Raw genomic sequence first — 22,706 nt, 5'->3', positions numbered from 1 at the left:
AGGTAGGCCAGGTTCTTATGATCCGTCCATACCAGGAACGGATGCCTGGCCCCCTCCAGCCAATGCCTTCACTCTTCCAGTGCCAACTTTACTGCCAGCAACTCTTTACAGCAACTCGTAGTTGCGTTTAGCAGGGGAGAAGCGATGCGAATAGCAGGCACATGGGTGGAGCTTGGGGGGAGTACCCGACCTTTGGGAGAGGATGGCTCCGACCCCATGGTCAGAGGCATCAACCTCCACAATGAATGGAAGATCAGGTTCGGGCATGCACAGGACCGGAGCGGAAACGAACCAGCCCTTGAGGGCCTCAAAAGCCTGCTAGGTCTCAGGAAACCATGTAAAGGGATCTTTCGGGGTCTTTCTTGTGAGAGCTATGAGGGGGGCCGCCAATGTACTGAAATCCTTGATGAAGCGGCTGTAAAAGTTAGCGAACCCCAGGAACCTCTGAACCAGGCAGAGCGAAGTGGGCACAAGCCACTGAGTAACTGCCCGAACCTTGTAGGTATCCATGGCTAAGGTGTTCTGACCTACTTTCAACCCAACGAAGGCCACCACCTGAACGTGGAAAAAGGATTTCTCAAGCTTAACAATTAAGTGATTTTCTAGGAGGAGTTGGTCAAGGGCCTCCCGTAAAATTTCTAGGAGGAGTTGGTCAAGGGCCTCCCGTAAAACTTCGTTTATGAACCGCTGGAATACAGCAGGCGCGTTCATAAGGCCAAAGGGCATAGATAGATATTATCAAGCCACACTGTGAGACTAATGAGCTTCGAGATCCTCTGATGGATCACAGAGAGCTAGTTCATCTTTCAACTCATCAGAGAGCCCCTCTAGATAGACTGCCATGAGTGCTTCCGACCCCCACCCGCTTTCTGCTGCCAGAATGCAGAAATAAAGGGAGTACTCGGCCACTGAGTGTTTGCAATAAGCGAGGACCTACTACTCCCCAGATGTGGAATGGTAGAAGGCACTCCACATGGCAGTGGCAAATCGCTCATATGTGGAGCATGATTCAGCTTTTCTCAGACCGGTGTTGCCCATATTACAGCTTTGCCTGAGAGCAACATCAGGACATGCAGTTTTAGCTTGTTCGGTGGGGAAACGCGAGGGTTGCTGTTCAAAAACTAAGGAACATTGTAACAAGAAATCCCTGCACTCTTCAGGATCCTCAGAGTAGCGAGCAGGGGATGGGAGAACTGGCTCAAGTCGAGCAGCAGCAGCAGATGGTGCTACAGGTGGAGTACTGGGTGACTCACAGGGCGAGGGAGATGCCTGCCCAATCGCCTGCACAGCCACAGCCAAGTTCAGCTGCTCCATGATCTGGTGGAGTGCCTGTTCATGCCTCCCTAGCAGCTGGCCTTGTCTTGCCAGTGTCGCTCTGAGTTCCTCAGTCTCACGAGACACGGCTGCGTCCATGTTGGGCTGAATCGTTTTTTGACGTGGTGGGGTTCAATAAATGAAACCACTGCGTGGTTTAAAGAGAGAGGTGTGGATCCAAGTGCCGGCCTGAACTAAAGTGCAGGCAACTAAAGCTGTAGAACAGAGAGAGAGGCAGGCAGACACACACAAAAAAGAAAACCCTAAACAGAAAAATAAGCATAATACTCAACGTGTGTAATAAGCTCAACTGCAAAAATCATGGGAGAAAATAATAAACGCAAACGCAAAGGACGTGAAAAACTCGGAAACAAAAGACGCCAGGGGAAGTAACTGGCTAGCTGGCAAACGCCGCATAGAACAAAAAACCCTTCCCAAACAAAAGCAGAGCTGGACAGGAAAATAACAGTGGGAGGTAAACTTGAGGAAGGCCAGGAAGCGGCGCAGAAGGTAAGTAACTGAATAAGTAAAGTGAACAAGAGAGAGCAAGAGACAGAGGTGGGACCAAGTCAGTGTTTTGCAAGTCTCAAGTAAGTCTAAGTCTTTATACCTCAAGTCCCGAGTCAAGTCTCAAGCAAAGACACTCAAGTCAAGTCAAGTCTCGAGTCAAGACAGGCAACAGTCAAGTCAAGTCCCAAGTCTGAAACTTGGAATTTCAAGTCCTTTCGAGTCTTTTTTTTTTTTTTACCAATGTTGTTAAATGTAAATAATAGACATGCGTTCTTTTTTAAATCTGTATTCTCCTCAAATCTTGATAAAACATGTGCAACTGAAAACACGAAGTATAAAAAAAAATTAAAATTACACCTCTTTATTGCACAGTTCAATTTGTTAAACTTAGCTGCAAAAATATTCATACTTTAAACTACAATTTTCCAGAAATAAATATTCTGTGAAAAAGTCAAAAGTAGAACTCCATGTTCAAATAAAAAGTGCTGATATTTTCACAGTACAATACAAAGAACCATAACAGCATTTTCCCTCTCTTCTCTTATCTGGTTTCTTGGAGAACATGTGTGAGTGACACAAGACAAACAAATATAAGAACTGAACAATTAACAGGAATCTGCAACTTTAGACATTTCAGTAAACTATTCTGCATTGCATTTGCTGGCCAAAAGTCTGTATGTCATTTGTGCACGATGAATGATGTCCCCATAGCTGAAAACTCGCTCCACTTTTGTCAATATATTTTTTTCTCGACGTAGATGTCTTCAAATACACAATCCATGCTGAGATAGAACTGGATATTATGATGGTGACAGAGAGAGACTCTCTTCTTCGAGTTCAGATACAGAACCCAGGGTTGCCAACTCTCACGCATTGAGCGTGAGACACACGCATTTGATCGTCTTCACACGCTCTCACACCACACATCCGATTTCTCACGACGGAAAAAAATCTAGTTTATTTACCTCTGATCCACATCTATGATTCAATGAGTTACTAGTTCGCTCTGGCACCAACCACTGGCGATCGATCGATCGCGATATAATACTTAATTTGTGTCCATTTTACACCCCGCCCGGTAAAAATTTACGTTCGCCAACCCCCCATTTGATTGGTTGTGCTGCAGCTCATGCACACACACACGTACAGAGTGTGAAAAAGCAGAGCACTGGTCTGCGTCAGAAGGACGGAAATGAAATTAATGGGGCGCACTTTATAAATATTAATATGCGTTTGAAAATTTAGATTTGGGGTAAAAAAAATCAAGTCTTTGCAAGTAAACAGGTTCAAGTCCAATTCAAGTCCCAAGTTATTGGTGTAAAAGTCCAAGTCAAGTCTAAGTCTCTGAATATTTTTTCAAGTCAAGTCAAAAGTCTTAATATTAATGACTCGAGTCTGACTCGAGTCCAAGTCATGTGACTCGAGTCCCCACCTCTGGCAAGAGAAAATGGTAACTAAACACCAGCAACGTAGCACGAGACCAACAGGAAGACAAAGCTGACTGATATCGCACAGCTTGGGGACCAAATGATTCTGCAGTGACCTGCTACAGCTCTCTCCCTAAAGTAGGGAGGGAAATAGCTGCAACAGATCACTGCTGATTGCGGGGACTCCGCCTGAAACTGACCCGTGGGCTCCTCCTAGCGGCAGAGTTTGATTTAAAGAGCTTTGTTAACTCTCCATGTGGAGAGGCCAGTCCCTATGCCTAGGAACTGTATGCACTAGTATGTCTATTCCAATTCCCACATTTGATGTGAGTAAAAATACACTCACTGGCCACTTTATTAGGTACACCAGGGGTCACCAACGTGGCTTGTTTTAAAAATAGCTCACTATAGTGCCATGCACCAAAGCGCTGCATCGTTTATGTTTTTGCTACTATTATAGATTGTCCGCGGTTGCCAGCGGTCTTCCCGCTTAGCAATTGACACTCGCACACCACCCCCCCCCGCTCAACAACTTTTCGTTAGATTGATGCGAATTCATCTGGTAGCCCTCCGCAATAATTGGTCTCCAAGAAGTAGCTCCCAGTTTCAAAAAGGTTGGTGACCCCTGAGGTACACCTTTCCAGTACCAGGTTGGACCCTCTTTTGCCATCAGAAATGCCTTAATTCTTTATGGCATAGATACAACAAGGTACTGGAAACATTCCTCAGAGAGTCTGGTCCATATTGACATGATAGCATCATGCAGTTGTTGCAGATTGTTCGACTGCACATCCATGATGCAAATCTTCCATTCCACCACATCCCAAAGGTGCTCTATTGGATTGAGAACTGGTGACTGTGGAGGCCATTGGAGTACAGTAACCTCATTGTCGTGTTCAAGAAACCAGTCTTGAGATGATTCGCGCGTTATGACATGGCACGTTACTGTGCTGGAAGTAGCCATCAGAAGATGGGTACACTGTGGTCATAAAGGGATGGACATGGTCAGCAATAATACTCAGGTAGGCTGTGGCATTGACATGATGCTCAACTGGTACTAATTGGCCCAAAGTGGGCCATAAATATCCCCCACACCATTGCTGTGTTAGTGTATTAGTACAAATGGCTCAAAAATGGCCTCCACAGAAAGGGGTTAAATCCAGTTTAGTAAAAATCGTAGCCTGTAGGAATTGTTCCAAGGCTAGGGGAAGTGGATAATGATTTGTAACTGTGATAGCATTCAACTCCTAAAAATCTATATGAGGTCTAAGACCTAAGATCCTTTTTTCAACAAAGAAAAACTCAGCGGCAGAAGGAGAAGTTGGTGGCCTGATGTAACCTAATTTTAGTGTTTTGCTTATGTATTCTTCCATGGCCTCCGACTCTGAGAGGGGATAATGGGTTTATTCTGCTCTTGGGTGGTGTAGTACTAGGGAGTGTTTTGATGTCACAGTCCCATTGACAGTGGGGTGGTAACTGGATTGCCTGGGTTTACTAACTACATATAACTAAAAGAGAAATGGTTTCTGCATGAAAGGCACCTACCGAGAGTGTGACTGGCCTAGCCAGAGATAAAGTTCTGAAGCCAATAGAGTTCCTGCGACTTCTCAGAGACTCCCCACCTGAACTCTCCTTTCCACACACTGTGGAGGATAATAAAGAAAAGACAAAAGAATAAAAACTAAGTTTACACATAACAGACCTAATGAGTCAAATCCATGTTAATACGCATGTGAATAAGTATATAATAAATATACAAACGTATATAGAAAAGTTTAGATTGAAAAATGACATGTCAATATCAGAAATTCTATAAAATGAATATACATTTATATGTGTGGGTTGTATATATATATATATTAGTGGTGGGACAGGGAAAATAACGAACTAAAAAAATTAACGCATGAGACACTTTTGCACCGTGGAATGTTTCTCAGTGCATGAGTTCCAGGCAGACAGATTATATGGACGCACAATAAGATCCAGAGGCGGGCTTTGCATAGAGGCGTGGCTAGGCAACTGCCTTGGGCCCCTCCCACTGCAGCCCACTGTATGGGCCCCCTGATTAGCTGACTTATTTCTCGCATATTAATGTTGATGGACCCCCTAGCAAAATTCGCCTTGAGCCCCCAAATTTCTAAGTCCGCCACTGATAAGATCATGATGGAGATGACTGAAGAGGCTACGCTGGTGAATGGGAAGTTTAAATATAAGAAACTTACAGATGGAAGTACAAACAAAAATATTGTTATTTGCACTTTATGTAGGAAGGAGTTCGCTTATCACAGGAGCACTTCCACCCTTCGTTACCACCTCAACGCAAAACATATTGGTGCTAACGCGCAGGTCAGTAATGATAACTTAGCTGCTAAATGTATTCCTAGTACGAGCAAACAGTGTCGCCAGTCAACACTCGACCACATGTCGGGGTTCAAATTAAGAAACAAAATGTCAAAGTCCACGTCAGACAAATTGACCAATTCAGTGGCGAGTTGGATTGCTGTGGACTGTAGACCGCTCTCTATGGTTGAAGGCTTAAGACGCGGCGAGTTTAAACGCCTCCGCCGTTCACGGAGTCGCGTGCTACGGTCACTCATTAAAGTATAATCCAGGCTTTACAAGAAGTGCTGCAAATTGTGTCAGCTGATGCAAGTTACGAACTGCCGTCCAGAAAGACAATGTCGAAGAAAATCCAGCAGCTGTATGATGGGGAAAGGGAAGTAAAACAGGTTATTGTGAAGAGCGCCACAAATGTGTCTCTGAATGGGGATCACTGGACCTCTGTTAGCAACAAGAATTATCTTGGTGTGACAGCTCATATTATAGATGATGAATGGAAGATCCAGTCATTTGCTTTGAGCATGCAGAAGACACTTCTAGGCACTATGGAGATGCCTGTTGCAGAGGCCTGGGAAATTAAAGAAAGTCTACCATCTAAAATGGTATTTAAAAACATCTTCTGATTTACTTCAGTTCTTCTTATTCTTCCAATATCCTGAGCAAAACTCCTAAAATTAAACAACATTTTTGGTCAGAATTTCCAGTATTCTGAAAATTATTCTGAAAACTGTTTGCTCTGTTTTCTGCACTCATCTATTGGTCTGTGTAGTAGACTGGTGGAAAAATTGTGACGCCGGATGCGTCGGGACAGAGGCAGCCAGAGACGGGGGTTGAACAGAAGGATGTTTATTGTCCATGGCAACCAAACCAGTAAAGCTCTTAGCGCACACACGGCAAGTGATGCAAGGTAAAGCTCGTAGTGCACACTAGTAAGGCTCGTAACGCACACACTGCAAGTGATGCAAGGTAAAGCTCGTAGCGCACGCAGGTAGGGAACGCAGTGACGGACACGCAGAGACCAGAGACACTCATGTAGCGGCAATGTGCAGCACTGGACCAGACGACCTGCAGGCTTAAGAAGAGCAAAGTAAATAAGAAACAGGTGTTCAGTATACTGGTGATTGGGACTGTGGGAGTGGTTACGTGCGCGGGGGTGTGTGCTGGGATCGGCTGCTGGCCGGGATGCGCGCCCTCTGGTGGCGACCCGGCCCCCTGACCGTGACAAAAATAAACAAGATGTTGAAGTTTATGATTATTTTCATTAAATTAATATTTCTCATGTTAAATACTGAAATGCGATTAAAATGCGATTAATTTTGATGAATTGATTACAAGGCTTCTAATTAATTCGATTAATTTTTTTATCGCGTCCCACCCCTAATATATATATATATATATATATATATATATATATATATATATATATATATATATATATATATATATATATATATATATATATGCTGCTCAAAAAAAAGGGAACACTCAAATAACACATCCTAGATCTGAATGAATGAAATATTCTCATTGAATACTTTGTTCTGTACAAAGTTGAATGTGCTGACAACAAAATCACACAAAAATCATCAATGGAAATCAAATTTATTAACCAATGGAGGCCTGGATTTGGAGCCACACACAAAACTAAAGTGGAAAAACACACTACAGGCTGATCCAACTTTGATGTAATGTCCTTAAAACAAGTCAAAATGAGGCTCAGTATTGTGTGTGGCCTCCACGTGCCTGTATGACCTCCCTACAACGCCTGGGCATGCTCCTGATGAGGTGGCGGATGGTCTCCTGAGGGATCTCCTCCCAGACCTGGACTAAAGCATCCGCCAACTCCTGGACAGTCTGTGGTGCAACGTGACGTTGGTGGATGGAGTGAGACATGATGTCCCAGATGTGCTCAATCGGATTCAGGTCTGGGGAACGGGCGGGCCAGTCCATAGCTTCAATGCCATCATCTTGCAGGAACTACTGACACACTCCAGCCACATGAGGTCTAGCATTGTCCTGCATTAGGAGGAACCCAGGGCCAACCGCACCAGCATATGGTCTCACAAGGGGTCTGAGGATCTCATCTCGGTACCTAATGACAGTCAGGCTACATCTGGTGAGCACATGGAGGGCTGTGCGGCCCTCCAAAGAAATGCCACCCCACACCATTACAGACCCACTGCCAAACCGGTTATGCTGAAGGATGTTGCAGGCAGCAGATCACTCTCCACGGCGTCTCCAGACTCTGTAACGTCTGTCACATGTGCTCAGTGTGAACCTGCTTTCATCTGTGAAGAGCACAAGGCACCAGTGACGAATTTGCCAATCCTGGTGTTCTCTGGCAAATGCCAGGCGTCCTTCACGGTGTTGGGCTGTGAGCACAACCCCCATCTGTGGACGTCGGGCCCTCATACCATCCTCATGGAGTCAGTTTCTAACCGTTTGTGCAGACACATGCACATTTGTGGCCTGCTGGAGGTCATTTTGCAGGGCTCTGGCAGTGCTCCTCCTGTTCCTTCTTGCACAAAGGCGGAGGTAGCGGTCCTGCTGCTGGGTTGTTGCCCTCCTACGGCCTCCTCCACGTTTCCTGGTGTACTGGCCTGTCTCCTGGTAGTGCCTCCAGCCTCTGCACACTACGCTGACAGACACAGCAAACCTTCTCGTATTGATGTGCCATCCTGGATGAGCTGCACTACCTGAGCCACTTGTGTGGGTTGTAGAGTCCGTCTCATGCTACCACGAGTGTGAAAGGACCACCAATATTCAAAAGTGACCAAAACATCAGCCAGAAAGCATAGGTACTGAGAAGTGGTCTGTGGTCCCCACCTGCAGAACCACTCCTTTATAGGGGGGGTCTTGCTAATTGCCTCTCATTTCTACCTGTTGTCTATTCCATTTGCACAACAGCAGGTGAAATTGATTCACAATCAGTGTTGCTTCCTAACTGAACAGGTTGGTTTCACAGAAGTGTGGTTGACTTGGAGTTATATTGTGTCGTTTAAGTGTTCCCTTTATTTTTTTGAGCAGTGTATATATAATCATATTGACTTAATAAGTAAACAGAGCAGTTGCGAAATCGGCAATTTCAATGACACAGTGGCCAGCAATTTCCACCCAGAACCATCATAGAGGCCAAATTGCGTTCAATCATACGAACGTTCTTCATTCATGTTATTCGCTAAGCGGGACGAGAAGCAGGACCTAGTGCTGTCTACACCAGGGACAAGGCAGAAGAGCGTACATTTACCACTGCATTTACCAGATCTTACATTTACCACTACATTTACCAGATCGTACATTTACCACTACATTTACCAAATCGTACATTTAACACTACATTTACCAGATCGTACATTTACCAGTGGATTTAATTGGGTGATTAATGGTTTCAATCGTTTTCATATTTTCCGGTAAAACAAAGTTACTGCCGTTCGCTACAGCTTGCATTGAACACTGTCAGAGCTAGCCACAAGCTCTTGTGAAAAATAGATAGATAGATAGGCCTATTAAGTTCACGTCAACCCCGTGTAGTTAATGGTGACATAAAATAAGAAACAAGATATTTTTTTCTAGTGTGTCTGTAGTTCTAACTGGTGAATCCATAGGGACATGTGAGGATAACATTCGCACCAGGGCTGAAAAGGTTGAAGATGAAGTTGTAAACTCTTTTTTTTGACTGAGCCATCTGGAATGGCGAAAACGGGTTTCTCGCGTTTACGGATCTGGCTCCATCCACTGACAAGACAGGTCAAATTTTTTCAGCACGACATTATCGTGAGAGAAGACAACAGGGAAGAGCGTGTCACGAAAGGCTTGCCATGTGAAAGCTACTAAGCTGTTGCTATTATTTTTAGTCGCTGCTGTAGCTTCTGTCACCGTTTTGCTACATTCACAAACATAGTAGCCTACTAGTTACTCGCTCCTCCTGGAATGTTCGCTAGCGTCCCCGCGAGTCTAAAGTGAGAAGTTAACTGTAATCCGCACTCTGCATTCCGATGGACTACTCTTCTTACTCGCACCCCTCCAAGTTAAAATCTTTTTTTTTTTGTATCTCTGAATCTGACAGTGTCTGAATGTCATGTCTGACATGTATTATGTTTAGTATCTCTATGTTCAATGGTTCAATTATCATTGTTCACTTCTGAATAAAATATGGACAGCAGAAGATGCATGTGATGTGTGAGTGAACAAAGCTGGTTGTATATAGGGTGGCCACTTTTCAGTATTGATTTAATTTCTCTAAAAGAGAACTCTCTGATGACACTGGCAACACTGTTGGACCCCTGGTTTAAAACCGTTGGATTTCTTAGCCCATCAAAAGCAGCTGAAGCTGTCAAGAGACTGAAGGTTTTAAGCAAATTTTGGACTTTTCTTAAGAACTGAACTCAGCAAACAAATTGAGCAAATGAAATTATAAAATGATGAGATCATATTTTAAGTAAACGAATGTCGATAAAATATTTCACACGTGGATGTGTTTTCAGGATGCTTTTCCAACTTATTTTCATTTTGTTTACCTGCAATGATATTATAACTACTGCAGGGGTCACTATTGAGTGACCAACACAGTGTCAATACAATGTCTGTCAATACACTCCTTGAGATATCATCTTCCCATCACTAATCTTTACAAACACCACAGGTTCTGTAGACTCACCAGCACGCCAAACACTTTCTTCTCTTCAGACGAAACCGAGGGACTGGTCCATTCTATAATTATTAGGGGGTTGGTGCGTTCTGGGCGGCACGTACTATTTTAGCGGGGGTGTTTTATTGAGTTTAGTGAAAATGTATTTTATAAAGTGCAGTGGGGATTTTTGTTTAGTGAAAATTATTTTGGGTGTTTATGTATTTTATGTTTATTCTTTTCTGTTGTCATTTTTCATTTAGAGTGTTGGTATTTAGTTGATTGATTTATATATGCAAATGGGCCCATCTGTGGGGAGGGGCTACGTGTATAGAAGCCCAGGAGAGGCTCCAGAGTGGAGTTGAGGGATAGACGTTGTGGCATACGGTACTGTGACGTGGCTGTTTAGAAGTGGTCATTCATCTTGATTTAGCCTGGCAAACTTGAAGCCTGTTTATTTTTGCATTTAGGTATTTTATTTTGCTTAGTTTATGTTCTGCATTTTTTCAACTTTATTTTGGGGACACTGTAAGTACTTGCACTATTTGAAGAAAAGTGGTCGAAAAGAAAAAAATATATAAATAAAATGCCCATTATTTTGGGGAAGTAAGCTTCATTGCATCTCTGTCAATTCCACTGCCGTCCATCCTTGCAACAAGCACAAAGAGCGGAGGGACACAGGTGAGGAATATAGGCTCTCGACAGACAGGTGCTCAGCTCAAGCTCTGGCAAGATGCAGAACTGGATGACAGGACCTGCCATAGGCGTGTTAATGAAAAGATTGGGATGTCTGGAATTTGCGCAGCAGGTGTGGCGTGTTAATATTCCGGCGACTGGGATTGAGGGAGTGATGCACCTGGGGTGTGACTGAGTGGGCCTCTCCCCTGAACCCAGATCCCAGCCTACAGTGACCATTATCATGTAGTTAATCGAGAATAAACATTTTTTTATCTGTGTAAAGAATTTCAATTACAATGGTGAACACATTTTATGCTGTTTGTACGTATTCAGCATAAAATGTATATGTATAAACTCATATATAAATTTTATAAACTATATCATAGATACAATCTTTTTTAATACTCACTTATTGGTGGTTGTCTCATGCTACCAGACCTTTCTAAATACTTACACTCAGAGACGTATCCTGAGCTGTTAGAGGAGATTGTGGAACGCATTGATGAATATTCAAATGCTGGTGGTAACCGGTATGAACCAGAAGCATTACGTCCCAATGTGTCTGACCTCTCATCTCCAATAACTGAAAATGATGGGACAAACAGTTTAGTTTTTCCCCATATTGCCCACACACTGTTGACAAGATATGAAATGTCTTTGTTTTCGTTATATATAGCCTTTTGTCAAATAAAATCATCCTAATTTCTGTTAATAAATATTTTTAAATATTGTGTGCGCATTAACAATAGGCATCTTCCTTACTACACATTAATAAATCACACCCTGTAGTTGCACAATCCAAATGAACGAGCTGAACACGCCCGAGGGCAACTGAAAATTAGCCTGCAATTGAACAAAGCTACGAAAACAGCCCTCCTTAAAAAAAAAAAATCACAAAAAGAAACAATGCCATGTTCATGCCAATATCGAAAAGCTGAGTCTACCGTGAGGAGGAAATAAATGATTATCTAAAACAGATAGCAATATAGAAGGAGATATGAACATAAAATACTGCCTAAATTGATACCAGATACAGCATGTGGATATGACAACTGGGTTCAGGGCCGGCCCTTCCATTAGGCAATATAGGCAAAGGCTAGGGGCGCCGTCTGTCCAGGGGGGCACTTGCGTGAATGCGTTTTTTTTTTGTGGTGTGGTGAATTAACACTATACCAGTGGCGAACCGTCAGGGCCTTCAAGGCCTTCTCTGTAGGTCCACCACTAACACTTCAGCAATAATTTGTTTTTTACCTCTAAATCAGCTTTCAAATCCACTTTTTGTGCTTGTGCGGAAATAGAAAATCAACCAATCAGAATATTTCACACCATTGTTTCTAGGTAAAAGAGAGAAAGGACCTCCCCCAGGACCTTCTGTTTATCTGTCGCATACCCTTGCCTTTTACATTAAGAGAGCTTTTATTATGGATTGGCAGTTTAATAAACCAATTATATTAGCAGCTCCTACCCAGCACTGCCGTGAGGTTTTACAAGCAGAAAAGACAGAATTGCAGGATGTTTATAATAGATAAGTGTTCAGCTATTAATAATTTGCTGACATTTGGTTTTGGGTTTTGGGAAGGGTTTTTTGTTCTTCTCGGCGTTTGCCAGCCAGCCAGTTACTTCCCCTGGTGTCTTTTGTTTCTCTTTGGTTTTGTTTGTTTATCGGGTTTACATTTACATTTACGGCATTTAGCAGACGCTCTTATCCAGAGTGACTTACAAAAGTGCTAAGTGTTAAGTCAGAATATGCATCTCTATCTAGTATAAACAGGTTTAAGTCCAAACTACTCGAGCTCAAGCACTGCCATAAACAGTTGCCAGTGCTGATACCTAGAAAGAAGACAACAAAATATAAGATTAGACATAGAGCACTACCTAGCAAGACTGAAATACCTACAAGACTACATTAGCAAGTGTTCCCAGCGTTGATTTCATTCCGTGAATATTTCGGTTCTCTTGTGTTTTCCACATTGATTATTTCCGCGATCGCTTTCTGTTCTCCCCTGTATTACGTGTTGATTATTCCCGCAATTACTTTCAGTTCTCCCTCGTTATCTGCACTGAATATTCTCCGCAATTATTTTCAGTTCTTCTTGTTAACCACGCTGAATATTCTCTGCGAACAGTTTTGTTTTTCTCACGCTTGTAATTTTGCTTATTGCACATACAAGGCTTTTGGGTCCACTACCATAAAAAATCCGCTGGGGATTTCGTCTCCTAAATCCCCCTTCAGACAGTAAAACATTAATTTTCACAATGTTAACCCTAGCAATCAGACAATGGAAGGGATTTCCACCTTAGAAAATCTTTTAATTTAGACATTACAGGATGAAAATTAGTGCGGATAATGGCTTCTAGTGAATCAGTTACAAAAACACCTAAATACCTGAACCCATTGTCTGAAAAATGAAAATGTATGTGTTCTAATCATAGATTTAGCCAGCGATTTTACAGGATAATGTACTCTTTTAAAAGTTCACTTTATGCCCAGAGAAGGACCCAAAACCTGATAAAGTATTCTGTATAAAAGTAAGGGAGTTAGATGGATCAGCTATGAACAAGAGTAGATCATCAGCATAAAGTGAAACCTTCATCGTAGTACCCATGCATTGAATACCCTGAAACTGAGACAGTTTTCAATGCTAACGAGAGGGGCTCTATAGCCAGAGCAAACAACAAGGGGAACAATGGGCAGCCCAGTCTAGTTCCCCTAAACAGAGGAAAATACGAGGCTTGCGTATTATTAGTGCGAACAGAAGCATGGGAAGCACTATATAACATACCTGTCAAGTTTTGTATTTAAAAATACGGGACATTTCCCGTATATGACGTCATCGCCTAATTTGCATAATCAGTTATTTGCATATAGCCGCAATCGAGGCTGTAGGAGAAACGAAAACATCTTTGGAGTGGCAAAAGTGAAGAAAAAACACCCCAAATATGTTTTGAACTACAAATGAATAAAAAAATTTAAAATTTCTAGTGGTATTTCTAGCTACAAATGGGGACATCTCCTGGGCATCTTTCTGTGCCTTTAGCCCGCGTTTGTGCTTGGCAGATTGTTCGTTCCTTCCCCCATGAGAGACATCAAAATCACAGCTACATATCTTACAGAATGAGTAGCTACAGTTGTGATCAAATTTATTCAACCCCCACTGAAATAAAGTGTTTTGGCCAGTTTGACATTGATTTTGATCATTTCAGTCATCTTATTTACAATTATATCAAAGAGGCACTTATAAATTAGACAAACATAACATAATATTTATGATGGAATAACCACAAATGTCTTTACTGTGCTCACATCATTATCAGTTTTATTCAACCCCCTAGTGACATTATTTTTTAGTACTTAGTACAACATCCTTTTCCAGTTATGACAGCTTTCAAGCGTGAAGCATAGCTTGACACAAGTGTCTTGCAGCGACCTATGGGTATCTTAGCCCATTCTTCATGGGCAAAGAGCCTCCAGTTCAGTCACATTCTTAGGCTTGCGCACTGCAACTGCCTTCTTTAGGTCCCACCAGAGGTTCTCAATTGGATTTAAGTCTGGTGATTGCGATGGCCACTCTAGAATGTTCCAGCCTTTCATGTTCAACCATGCTCTAGTGGACTTGGATGTGTGCTTCGGATCATTGTCCTGTTGGAAGGTCCAACGTCTCCCAAGCCGCAGGTTTGTGACTGACTCCATCACATTTTCCTCCAAGATCTCCTGGTACTGAAGGGAATTCATGGTACCCTGCACACGTTGAAGCTTTCCTGTACCATTAGAAGCAAAACAGCCCCAAAGCATAATTGACCCCCCGCCATGCTTCACAGTAGGCAAGGTGTTCTTTTGTTCATAAGCCTGGTTCTTCCTTCTCCAAACATAGCGCTGGTCCATTGTCCCAAACAGTTCTAATTTAGTTTCATCTGACCACAGTACACTGTCCCAAAACCTTTGTGGCTTGTCCACATGACTTTTGGCATACTGCAGTCGACTTTTCTTGTTCTTTGGAGTCAGCAAGGGGGTGCGTCTGGGCGTTCTGGCATGGAGGTCTTCGTTATGCAGTGCGCACCTTATTGTCTGAGCTGAAACTTCAGTGCCCACATCTGACAGGTCTTTTTTCAGTTCCTTAGCAGTCACGCGGGGATTTTTCTCCACATTACGCTTCAGGTAGCGCACAGCAGTCGCGGTCAGGATCTTCTTTCTGCCACGACCAGGTAACGTTTCCACTGTGCCCTTTAACTTGAACTTGCGAATGATACTTCCGATAGTGTCTCTTGGAATATTTAACAACTTCGCAATCTTTTTATATCCATTGCCATTCTTGTGAAGAGCAATAACCTCTTCTCTTGTCTTCTGGGACCATACTCTTGCCTTCACCATGCTTGGAAACACACCAGTAGATGTCTAGAAGGAGCTGAGTATCACAGTCCTTTTAAATCTGCCTAATTGGTGCTTATCATGCTTGATTGCTGCTCGTTGACATCCACAGATGTTTTCAATACCTGATGGAAAACACTGGAATGAACCTCTGTTCTTAGGAGTGGTAGTCGTAAAGGGGTTGAATAATTGTGTCAATGAAGAAATCACAAAAAGGCCATTTAATACTTTATGACCAAAAAAATTGATGCTATCTTAGTTGCATTTAGTTCTTTAACAAGTCCTTGTAAGATTTCATTATGAACACAATTACAAATGTGCACTGAATTCCATAAAACCCTTCGCAGCATTGGGGGTTGAATAAATTTGATCACAACTGTATGCCCCTTCATGCTCCTCTTTAGGAAAATAAATTCCCTGTCCCATTCGTCAAGGTACTTACACGTACGCTTAGCTTTTTAGGCAGGACTGCCTTCTCAAATCAAATCAAAATCAAATTTTATTTATATAGCGCTTTTTACAACAGTTGTTGTCACAAAGCAGCTTTACAAGTGCCGAGTCCTAGCCCCCAGTGAGCAAGCCTTCTCTCGTTAAATCCTGATTTGTTGTTCCACATTTGCTCCCACTGTCGACACTAAACCCGCGAGTTTTAATTTATATATTGTTTAAAGCATTCATGTGCCGCGCCAAACAGAATTCTGTCACTAGCCTCGCGAGAACTGCTACCTACAGTAGTCTGGGTGGCAGTTCCACCTGCAGTAGTCTGGGTGGCAGTTCTCGCGAGGCTAGTGACAGAATTCTGTTTGGAGCGGCACATGAATGCTTTAAAAAAATAAAAATTGAAAACTGAAAATACGGGACAAATACGGGAAAATAAAAATACGGGACGTCGCCGGGACAGAGCGGTAAAATACGGGACTGTCCCGGCCAAAACGGGACACTTGACAGGAATGCTATATAATAGTTTCACCCAGGAAATGAACATAGGGCCAAAACCAAATCTGCTTAAACTTCAAACAGATATGGCCATTCCACTTTATCAAAAGCTTTTTCTGCATCTAACGAAATTATTTCTTGGTGATCTGCAGAGCCATCCAGTGGTAGCACATTGACCAACTTTTGAACATTAGTGAAAAGATAACTGCCTTTAATAAATCCATTTTGGTCTGATGAGATAATTTGAGGCAGAACAGATTCTAATTGACTCCTAAGTGTTTATGTGTACACTACTGTTGTAGCTTCCTGTCGCCATTAAAGAATATGTGTAATACATGTCAAACTCCGCGTCCTGCATCGTATATCGCACATTACAGCATCATAACCCTGGATGCTTTGGTGGTATTAGTGAGGCCGTTAACATTACAACTTACAATTTTTAGGGACGCCATCAGAAAAAGGTTGTAAAAGATAATGGAAAAAAGAGAGTACCTCGGGGTAAGGGAAGAGAAAGAAACAAATCATTTATAGAAAACACAAACCCATAAAACCCACCCCACTGAACAGACACCCACCCACCCATTTTAATAATTATAAACAAGTGTCCAGCAAAGCTCAAACACAGAGCTATCCCAAACGTACGACAGAACGAATAACCGACAAGGGGCTAGGGAAACACAGGGACTATTATACAAGGGACATAACGAGACACAGCTGACAACGATCATGACACGGGCGTGGCAGACAGACAGAAACCAGGGTAACAGACGGGCAAGGCGGGGCTAATGGGCCAGGAACAACAGAACCACGAGGAACAGAGACACTGGAGTGGCAGCAAAGGGAGGGGGGCGTGGCCATACGTGACAAGTATTACTTTGTTCCTCGTCATTACTGACAGCCTTACATCTAATACTGTACATGTTACGGATAACCTGACTTATTTCCTTTTTAAAAAGATTTTTGGACAAATATTCCCTAATTATCTAATTGGGACAAAACTAGAGTACTCAATGAATGTAACGTCCTGCGAGACGCAGAGCACGAAGGCGGACACAAACGCTGAGGAGAGCGAGATTTATAAAATGGAATTCCATAGGCAGAGTCGTAATAACGGGCAGGGGTCATAACAGGCAGGCAGTCCGAATATGAAATATAAACAGGCATGACTTACGATACAAGGTGAACAACACAAACCAGGCAGGAACACACGGAGATCGTAAAAAAAGAAAAAGGTTGTAAAAGATAATGGAAAAAAGAGAGTACCTCGGGGTAAGGGAAGAGAAAGAAACAAATCATTTATAGAAAACACAAACCCATAAAACCCACCCCACTGAACAGACACCCACCCACCCATTTTAATAATTATAAACAAGTGTCCAGCAAAGCTCAAACACAGAGCTATCCCAAACGTAAATGTACTCCCGGTGGTCTTATAAACCCAATCAGGCAGTCCAACAAAGCAGAATGTATACAATCAATGTTCAGGGTCAACCTCCTTCTGAAAATCAAATCTTACGGTATCATTATACATGAAAACATAACCGCATCAGTTCCAAACTGTTTTCAAAATCAGCCGGCATGCAGATCTCGCACAAACTGTTCTGCCCCTTTAGGACAGACAAAAATACGGTGATCCCCATTAGCAGTAATGCAGAAATGTGCCAGATAAAGTAATCCATACTGTACTCCGTCCATTGAACATAGTGTACACATTTTATGCTGCATGTACGCATTCAGCATAAAATGTATATGTATAAACTCATATATAAATTATATAAACTATATCATACATACAATATTTTTTTAAATACTCACTTATTGTTGGTTGTCTCATGCTATCAGACCAGTAGGAGACTGTTGAATGCATTGATGAATATCCAGATGCTGGTCGTAACCAGTGTGAACCAGAAGCATTAAGTGTCATAGACCATGTGTCTGGCCTCTCATCTTCACTAACTGGAAATTATGGGAAAATTAAATCAGTTTTGTTTTTCCACATACTTGTCATTTATTACAGGGTATATTTAACATTGAATGTCATTTTTCTGCCACTGAATTAATACAAATTCTCCAGTAGCGTATAAAGACTGGATAGCGAGCACACCTGTCTAAGTCCATGAAGGCCTTGATTACTCAACCAATTGTACAGCGGTCCAGAACAAATCCGCTAATACATCATAGCTCAACTTCGCCGAACAGCTGGGTCACTGTGAGTGCTTGGTATAACCTCGGAAAATACGCCCTGGGTTTATTTTATGCTTCAAAATACCGCGTATTCCTGACAAGTGTTGTGCCGAATTCGCAGCATTATCTATATCCAAACAAAGAAACACTGATTCGTGGGTGTTAAATGTTTTTAACAAAATGTACCAAAGGTTGGTTGTTACCATAGCACTCTATGGGGATCTACTGCCTTTCATACTCAGAATTACTCAGAACATTTTGCATATATTTTTTTCATTCTCAGGCCTGGAGCAGTAACATACTTGCTATACTGAAGCTCACCTCTGACCTCAGTATTGTAACGCAGCATGCGCTGCGGAGCAAGGGGACGGACACAAACGCTGAGAAGAGCGAGATTTATTACAGGGAATTCCATAATTGAAGTCATCTAAGCAGTCACGGGTCATAACGGGAGAGCCATCCAAATTACACAGGTACATAGGCATAACACAAAAAGGAAAACGCAAACAAGGCAGGGAAACAGAGAGCACAACGAACCACAGTAGAACAGCGATCTACACAGGAACAAACCACGACAGAACGAATAACCGACAAGGGGCTAGGGAAACACAGGGACTATTATACAAGGGACATAACGAGACACAGCTGACAACGATCATGACACGGGCGTGGCAGACAGACAGAAACCAGGGTAACAGACGGGCAAGGCGGGGCTAATGGGCCAGGAACAACAGAACCACGAGGAACAGAGACACTGGAGTGACAGCAAAGGGAGGGGGGCGTGGCCATACGTGACAAGTATTACTTTGTTCCTCGTCATTACTGACAGCCTTACATCTAATACTGTACATGTTACGGATAACCTGACTTATTTCCTTTTTAAAAAGATTTTTGGACAAATATTCCCTAATTATCTAATTGGGACAAAACTAGAGTACTCAATGAATGTAACGTCCTGCGAGACGCAGAGCACGAAGGCGGACACAAACGCTGAGGAGAGCGAGATTTATAAAATGGAATTCCATAGGCAGAGTCGTAATAACGGGCAGGGGTCATAACAGGCAGGCAGTCCGAATATGAAATATAAACAGGCATGACTTACGATACAAGGTGAACAACACAAACCAGGCAGGAACACACGGAGATCGTACGGGGGACAAAGAACACCAAAACACAGAATGAGCGAATACAAATTACAACACTGACTGAATAACCAAAGCACAAACTGACTCAAAGTACAATACAACCGATGACTGACATGGGAGACACAGGGACTATAAATACATTGAACTAGACTAGAAACAGGTGAAGACAATAACGACACGGGCGTGGCAGAGCAGGGGAAACCATGGAGACAGACAACAAGGCGGGATCAAGGAGCAGGGAACAACACAGACACAAGGAACAGGGAAATCAGAGTGACAGCTAGGAGAGGGGGACGTAACCCTACGTGACAATGAAGTTATAATGACAGAATTCACAGGACTGAAATGTCTGGTTAACGTCTTTTTATTTTAGTGACATCGGCATATGAAGGCTATTCCATATAAAGCACATGTTTCTAAATTTAATAAGGGGTGCAAACAAGGGGAGTAGGATTCTGCCGAGGAGTCGGAATTCAGTACAACACCAGCAGCAGTGGACAACTATCTGAGCCTGGAAGAGTCTCGCCTAGAGTAAGGCACCGTCATTCATCATGCCACTTTGATGCCAATCTGGTTCGCTGCTATTATTTATACTCACTATAGGATTAGCTATTCCGACCAAAGCAACGTGTTACATATATTTTAGCCAGTTCTTTGCTGACATTTCAGACCTAGCTTTCATCTAATTTTAGCATAGATGAAAGACACACCAGTATCTGCCAGTTTCATCTATGAGGCATTTTCCTCCCATTTTAATTTACTTTATTCATCATAGCTTTTCGGTTGGTTAACAATGGTTTAAATGGTCTGTGCAGTTTTCGGTTTCATAGTTAGATTAACCTCAGTTGGGTAGTTCATTCCTCTGATTCAGTTAATTCATTTAACTTGATAAACTCTTTGAACCAAAACAAAGCATCGTTATGCATTATAACATTAAATTGTTGATATCTATTAATCAATAAAATTTGCATTTGTTCAATTAACCAATTACTGTGGCAAATATATTTCAACCAGTGGTTTTGGGTCCCTGCACAGACTCTGAACTTCACCTTTGGTAATGAGACTAATATATCATTTCATCTATTCCAGGTATAAAACATATTTCCCTGAAATTTCAGGGTGGTCCCTTATAATTACTCATAATCAATCAATATTGCAACAGCTACTTGTAATCTTGTAATAATAACCAACTTTAACAGTACATTTAGGTTGCATGCCTTTTCTTCATCAAAGTTCCAGAATAAATGTATGAATTTTAAGTTACTGTATTATTATACTATTATATCTATTATAATGAACAAAAAATGAAAACATTCTAGACAATGATCTTTACATAAGAAATAATAAATTGTAGCACTTACTAGGTGATAGTGTTGTGACGTGATGACCGCCCATATTTAACTTCATCTCACTACTTTCTGGGCTTTTAAACTGAAACCACTCTCCACTGTTTCCTGCCACCATCTCCTCCATCTTCTTCAGCAGCTCTGTGACCTGAGTGTCATCACCCCTGTTCTCGTTGTTGAGAACATGATACCTGTTTCCACATTTCTCAACCAGCAACTGGAGGGTGCCGTCTTCACTCTCAATATACTGCTCTATGGGTGTGTCTCCCAGATCATCCCCATATGTGAACAAAATTATAGTGTGATGCCAGACTCTCTCAGTGAGAAGTTTCATGTATCCCTCTAGTTCTCTTATCCCATAATCTTTAAAAGTTGTGTCCACACGTAACACCAGCAGTAGAACATGGGGTCCTGGAGGACAGAGAGACACACTGAGCACAATCTCCTGCATCAGTAACTCACTGCACCACTCTGCAGGTTCATTCTTCAACCAGCCTGGAGCTTTAACCACAGTGATCTTCCTCCCTGCTACTTCTGCCTGTCTCTTCACACACTGAGCAGTTGTATTCAACTCAAACTCCTCTCTGCCCAGGATGGTGTTTCCTGCTGAACTCTTCCCAGCATCTCTGTACCCCAGTAGAACAATCCTCAGATCTGAGAGATGGTGTATGTCACCTGCAAAATAAACAAACGCACAAATATATAGCTGTTTGTTGTCAATATTTAAAACAACTGAAGTATTTTGATTAAGAAGTGTGTAATAAATACAATTTTCACCTCACACAATTTACAGAACATAATCATGTATTGTTAAGATTATATTGCTTATATTATAAACAAGAATATCATAGTGTCACGTTGAGGACCCTGGCCCCTCCCCTTTGGGCGTGTGTATACGTAGTCCACGTGCTTTGTCTGCGTCTGTGGATATCCGTGGTTATGGTTATGTCGTGTGATTAATAAGTCTCACCTGTGACCGTGTCTCGTAATCACGTGGGGCTAATGTGGTTTGTCTATTTAATGTGCGCTCGCGCAGTGTCCTGTGCTCGTCGTTGTCTAATGTGTACACGTTTCGTGTCAAGTTCTATGTTCTACGTGCGCTATTGCGCAATACTTGTTGAGATTAAAGTGTCGTTTGCTCTGCAACCCGAGGGTTCTGTGTCTCGTCCTTGGCTGCGCCCGAACGTCACACATAGTGATTTATTGTTACAGCAATAATGAGTCTGACAGCACACATTTGAATCTGAAGCATCACTAAGCATTTAAAGTCTTTAAAATGCTATTCAGGATATCCATATTCGTCTGTTACTCACATATATTCTAAATAACTTGGTAAATAACTTCTATTTCAGTATTTTTATTCTGCTAGTTTTACTGAGGTAATATTGTATCGGTTCATGTGAGATGAAATTAAGATTATATGAGTGTCACGGTGAGGCGGCCCCCTACCGGCCGCCTCCGTCCACAGCGGCTGTTGTTGTTGTTGTCTGGTGACGTCATGTGCGTCCCTCAGGGGGGCGGAGCCCGTGATCCGTCTCACCTGAGGGTCGTTTGTTTGCCTATATATGTCTTGTCTTTGTACCAGTTGACCGCTGGTCATTATATCCTTAATTTGGAGATAGTGCACGGGTTTTAGGTTTGCACACTTTCTATTAAACCATAATTTTTCCCCGAGACTTGGCGTGATCGCTTCCTTTTCGTTGCTCACCCCTGCCCGTCACAGAATGACCAGCCACCCTTCGGAAGCCGCCGAGTTTCTTTTACTTTCTCCTTCGTTCGTGGTCATGTCTCGTGGTAAGTGTTTGTCTGCGTGGTGTTTGTTTGAAGAGATCC

General features: G+C 42.4%; 1 protein-coding gene across 2 annotated transcripts in view; it reads right to left on the bottom strand.

The window, feature by feature from the left end:
- LOC143488803 (uncharacterized) overlaps positions 1 to 22,706 on the bottom strand; it is a 92,078-nt gene that overhangs the window by 5,989 nt on the left and 63,383 nt on the right. For both annotated transcript variants that reach the window (XM_076987712.1, XM_076987711.1), the window contains exons 10-13: positions 20,889 to 21,548; positions 18,014 to 18,154; positions 11,351 to 11,479; positions 4,797 to 4,894 (exon numbers count right to left, since the gene is read on the bottom strand). In XM_076987712.1, the coding sequence (XP_076843827.1) occupies positions 4,797 to 4,894; positions 11,351 to 11,479; positions 18,014 to 18,154; positions 20,889 to 21,548 (1,028 nt within the window). The remainder of the gene's footprint in view (positions 1 to 4,796; positions 4,895 to 11,350; positions 11,480 to 18,013; positions 18,155 to 20,888; positions 21,549 to 22,706) is intronic.

The sequence above is a fragment of the Brachyhypopomus gauderio genome, unplaced genomic scaffold (genome assembly GCF_052324685.1).
Source record: "Brachyhypopomus gauderio isolate BG-103 unplaced genomic scaffold, BGAUD_0.2 sc54, whole genome shotgun sequence".
Taxonomy (NCBI): Eukaryota; Metazoa; Chordata; class Actinopteri; order Gymnotiformes; family Hypopomidae; genus Brachyhypopomus; species Brachyhypopomus gauderio.
This window is presented reverse-complemented; position numbering and strand designations above follow the sequence as displayed.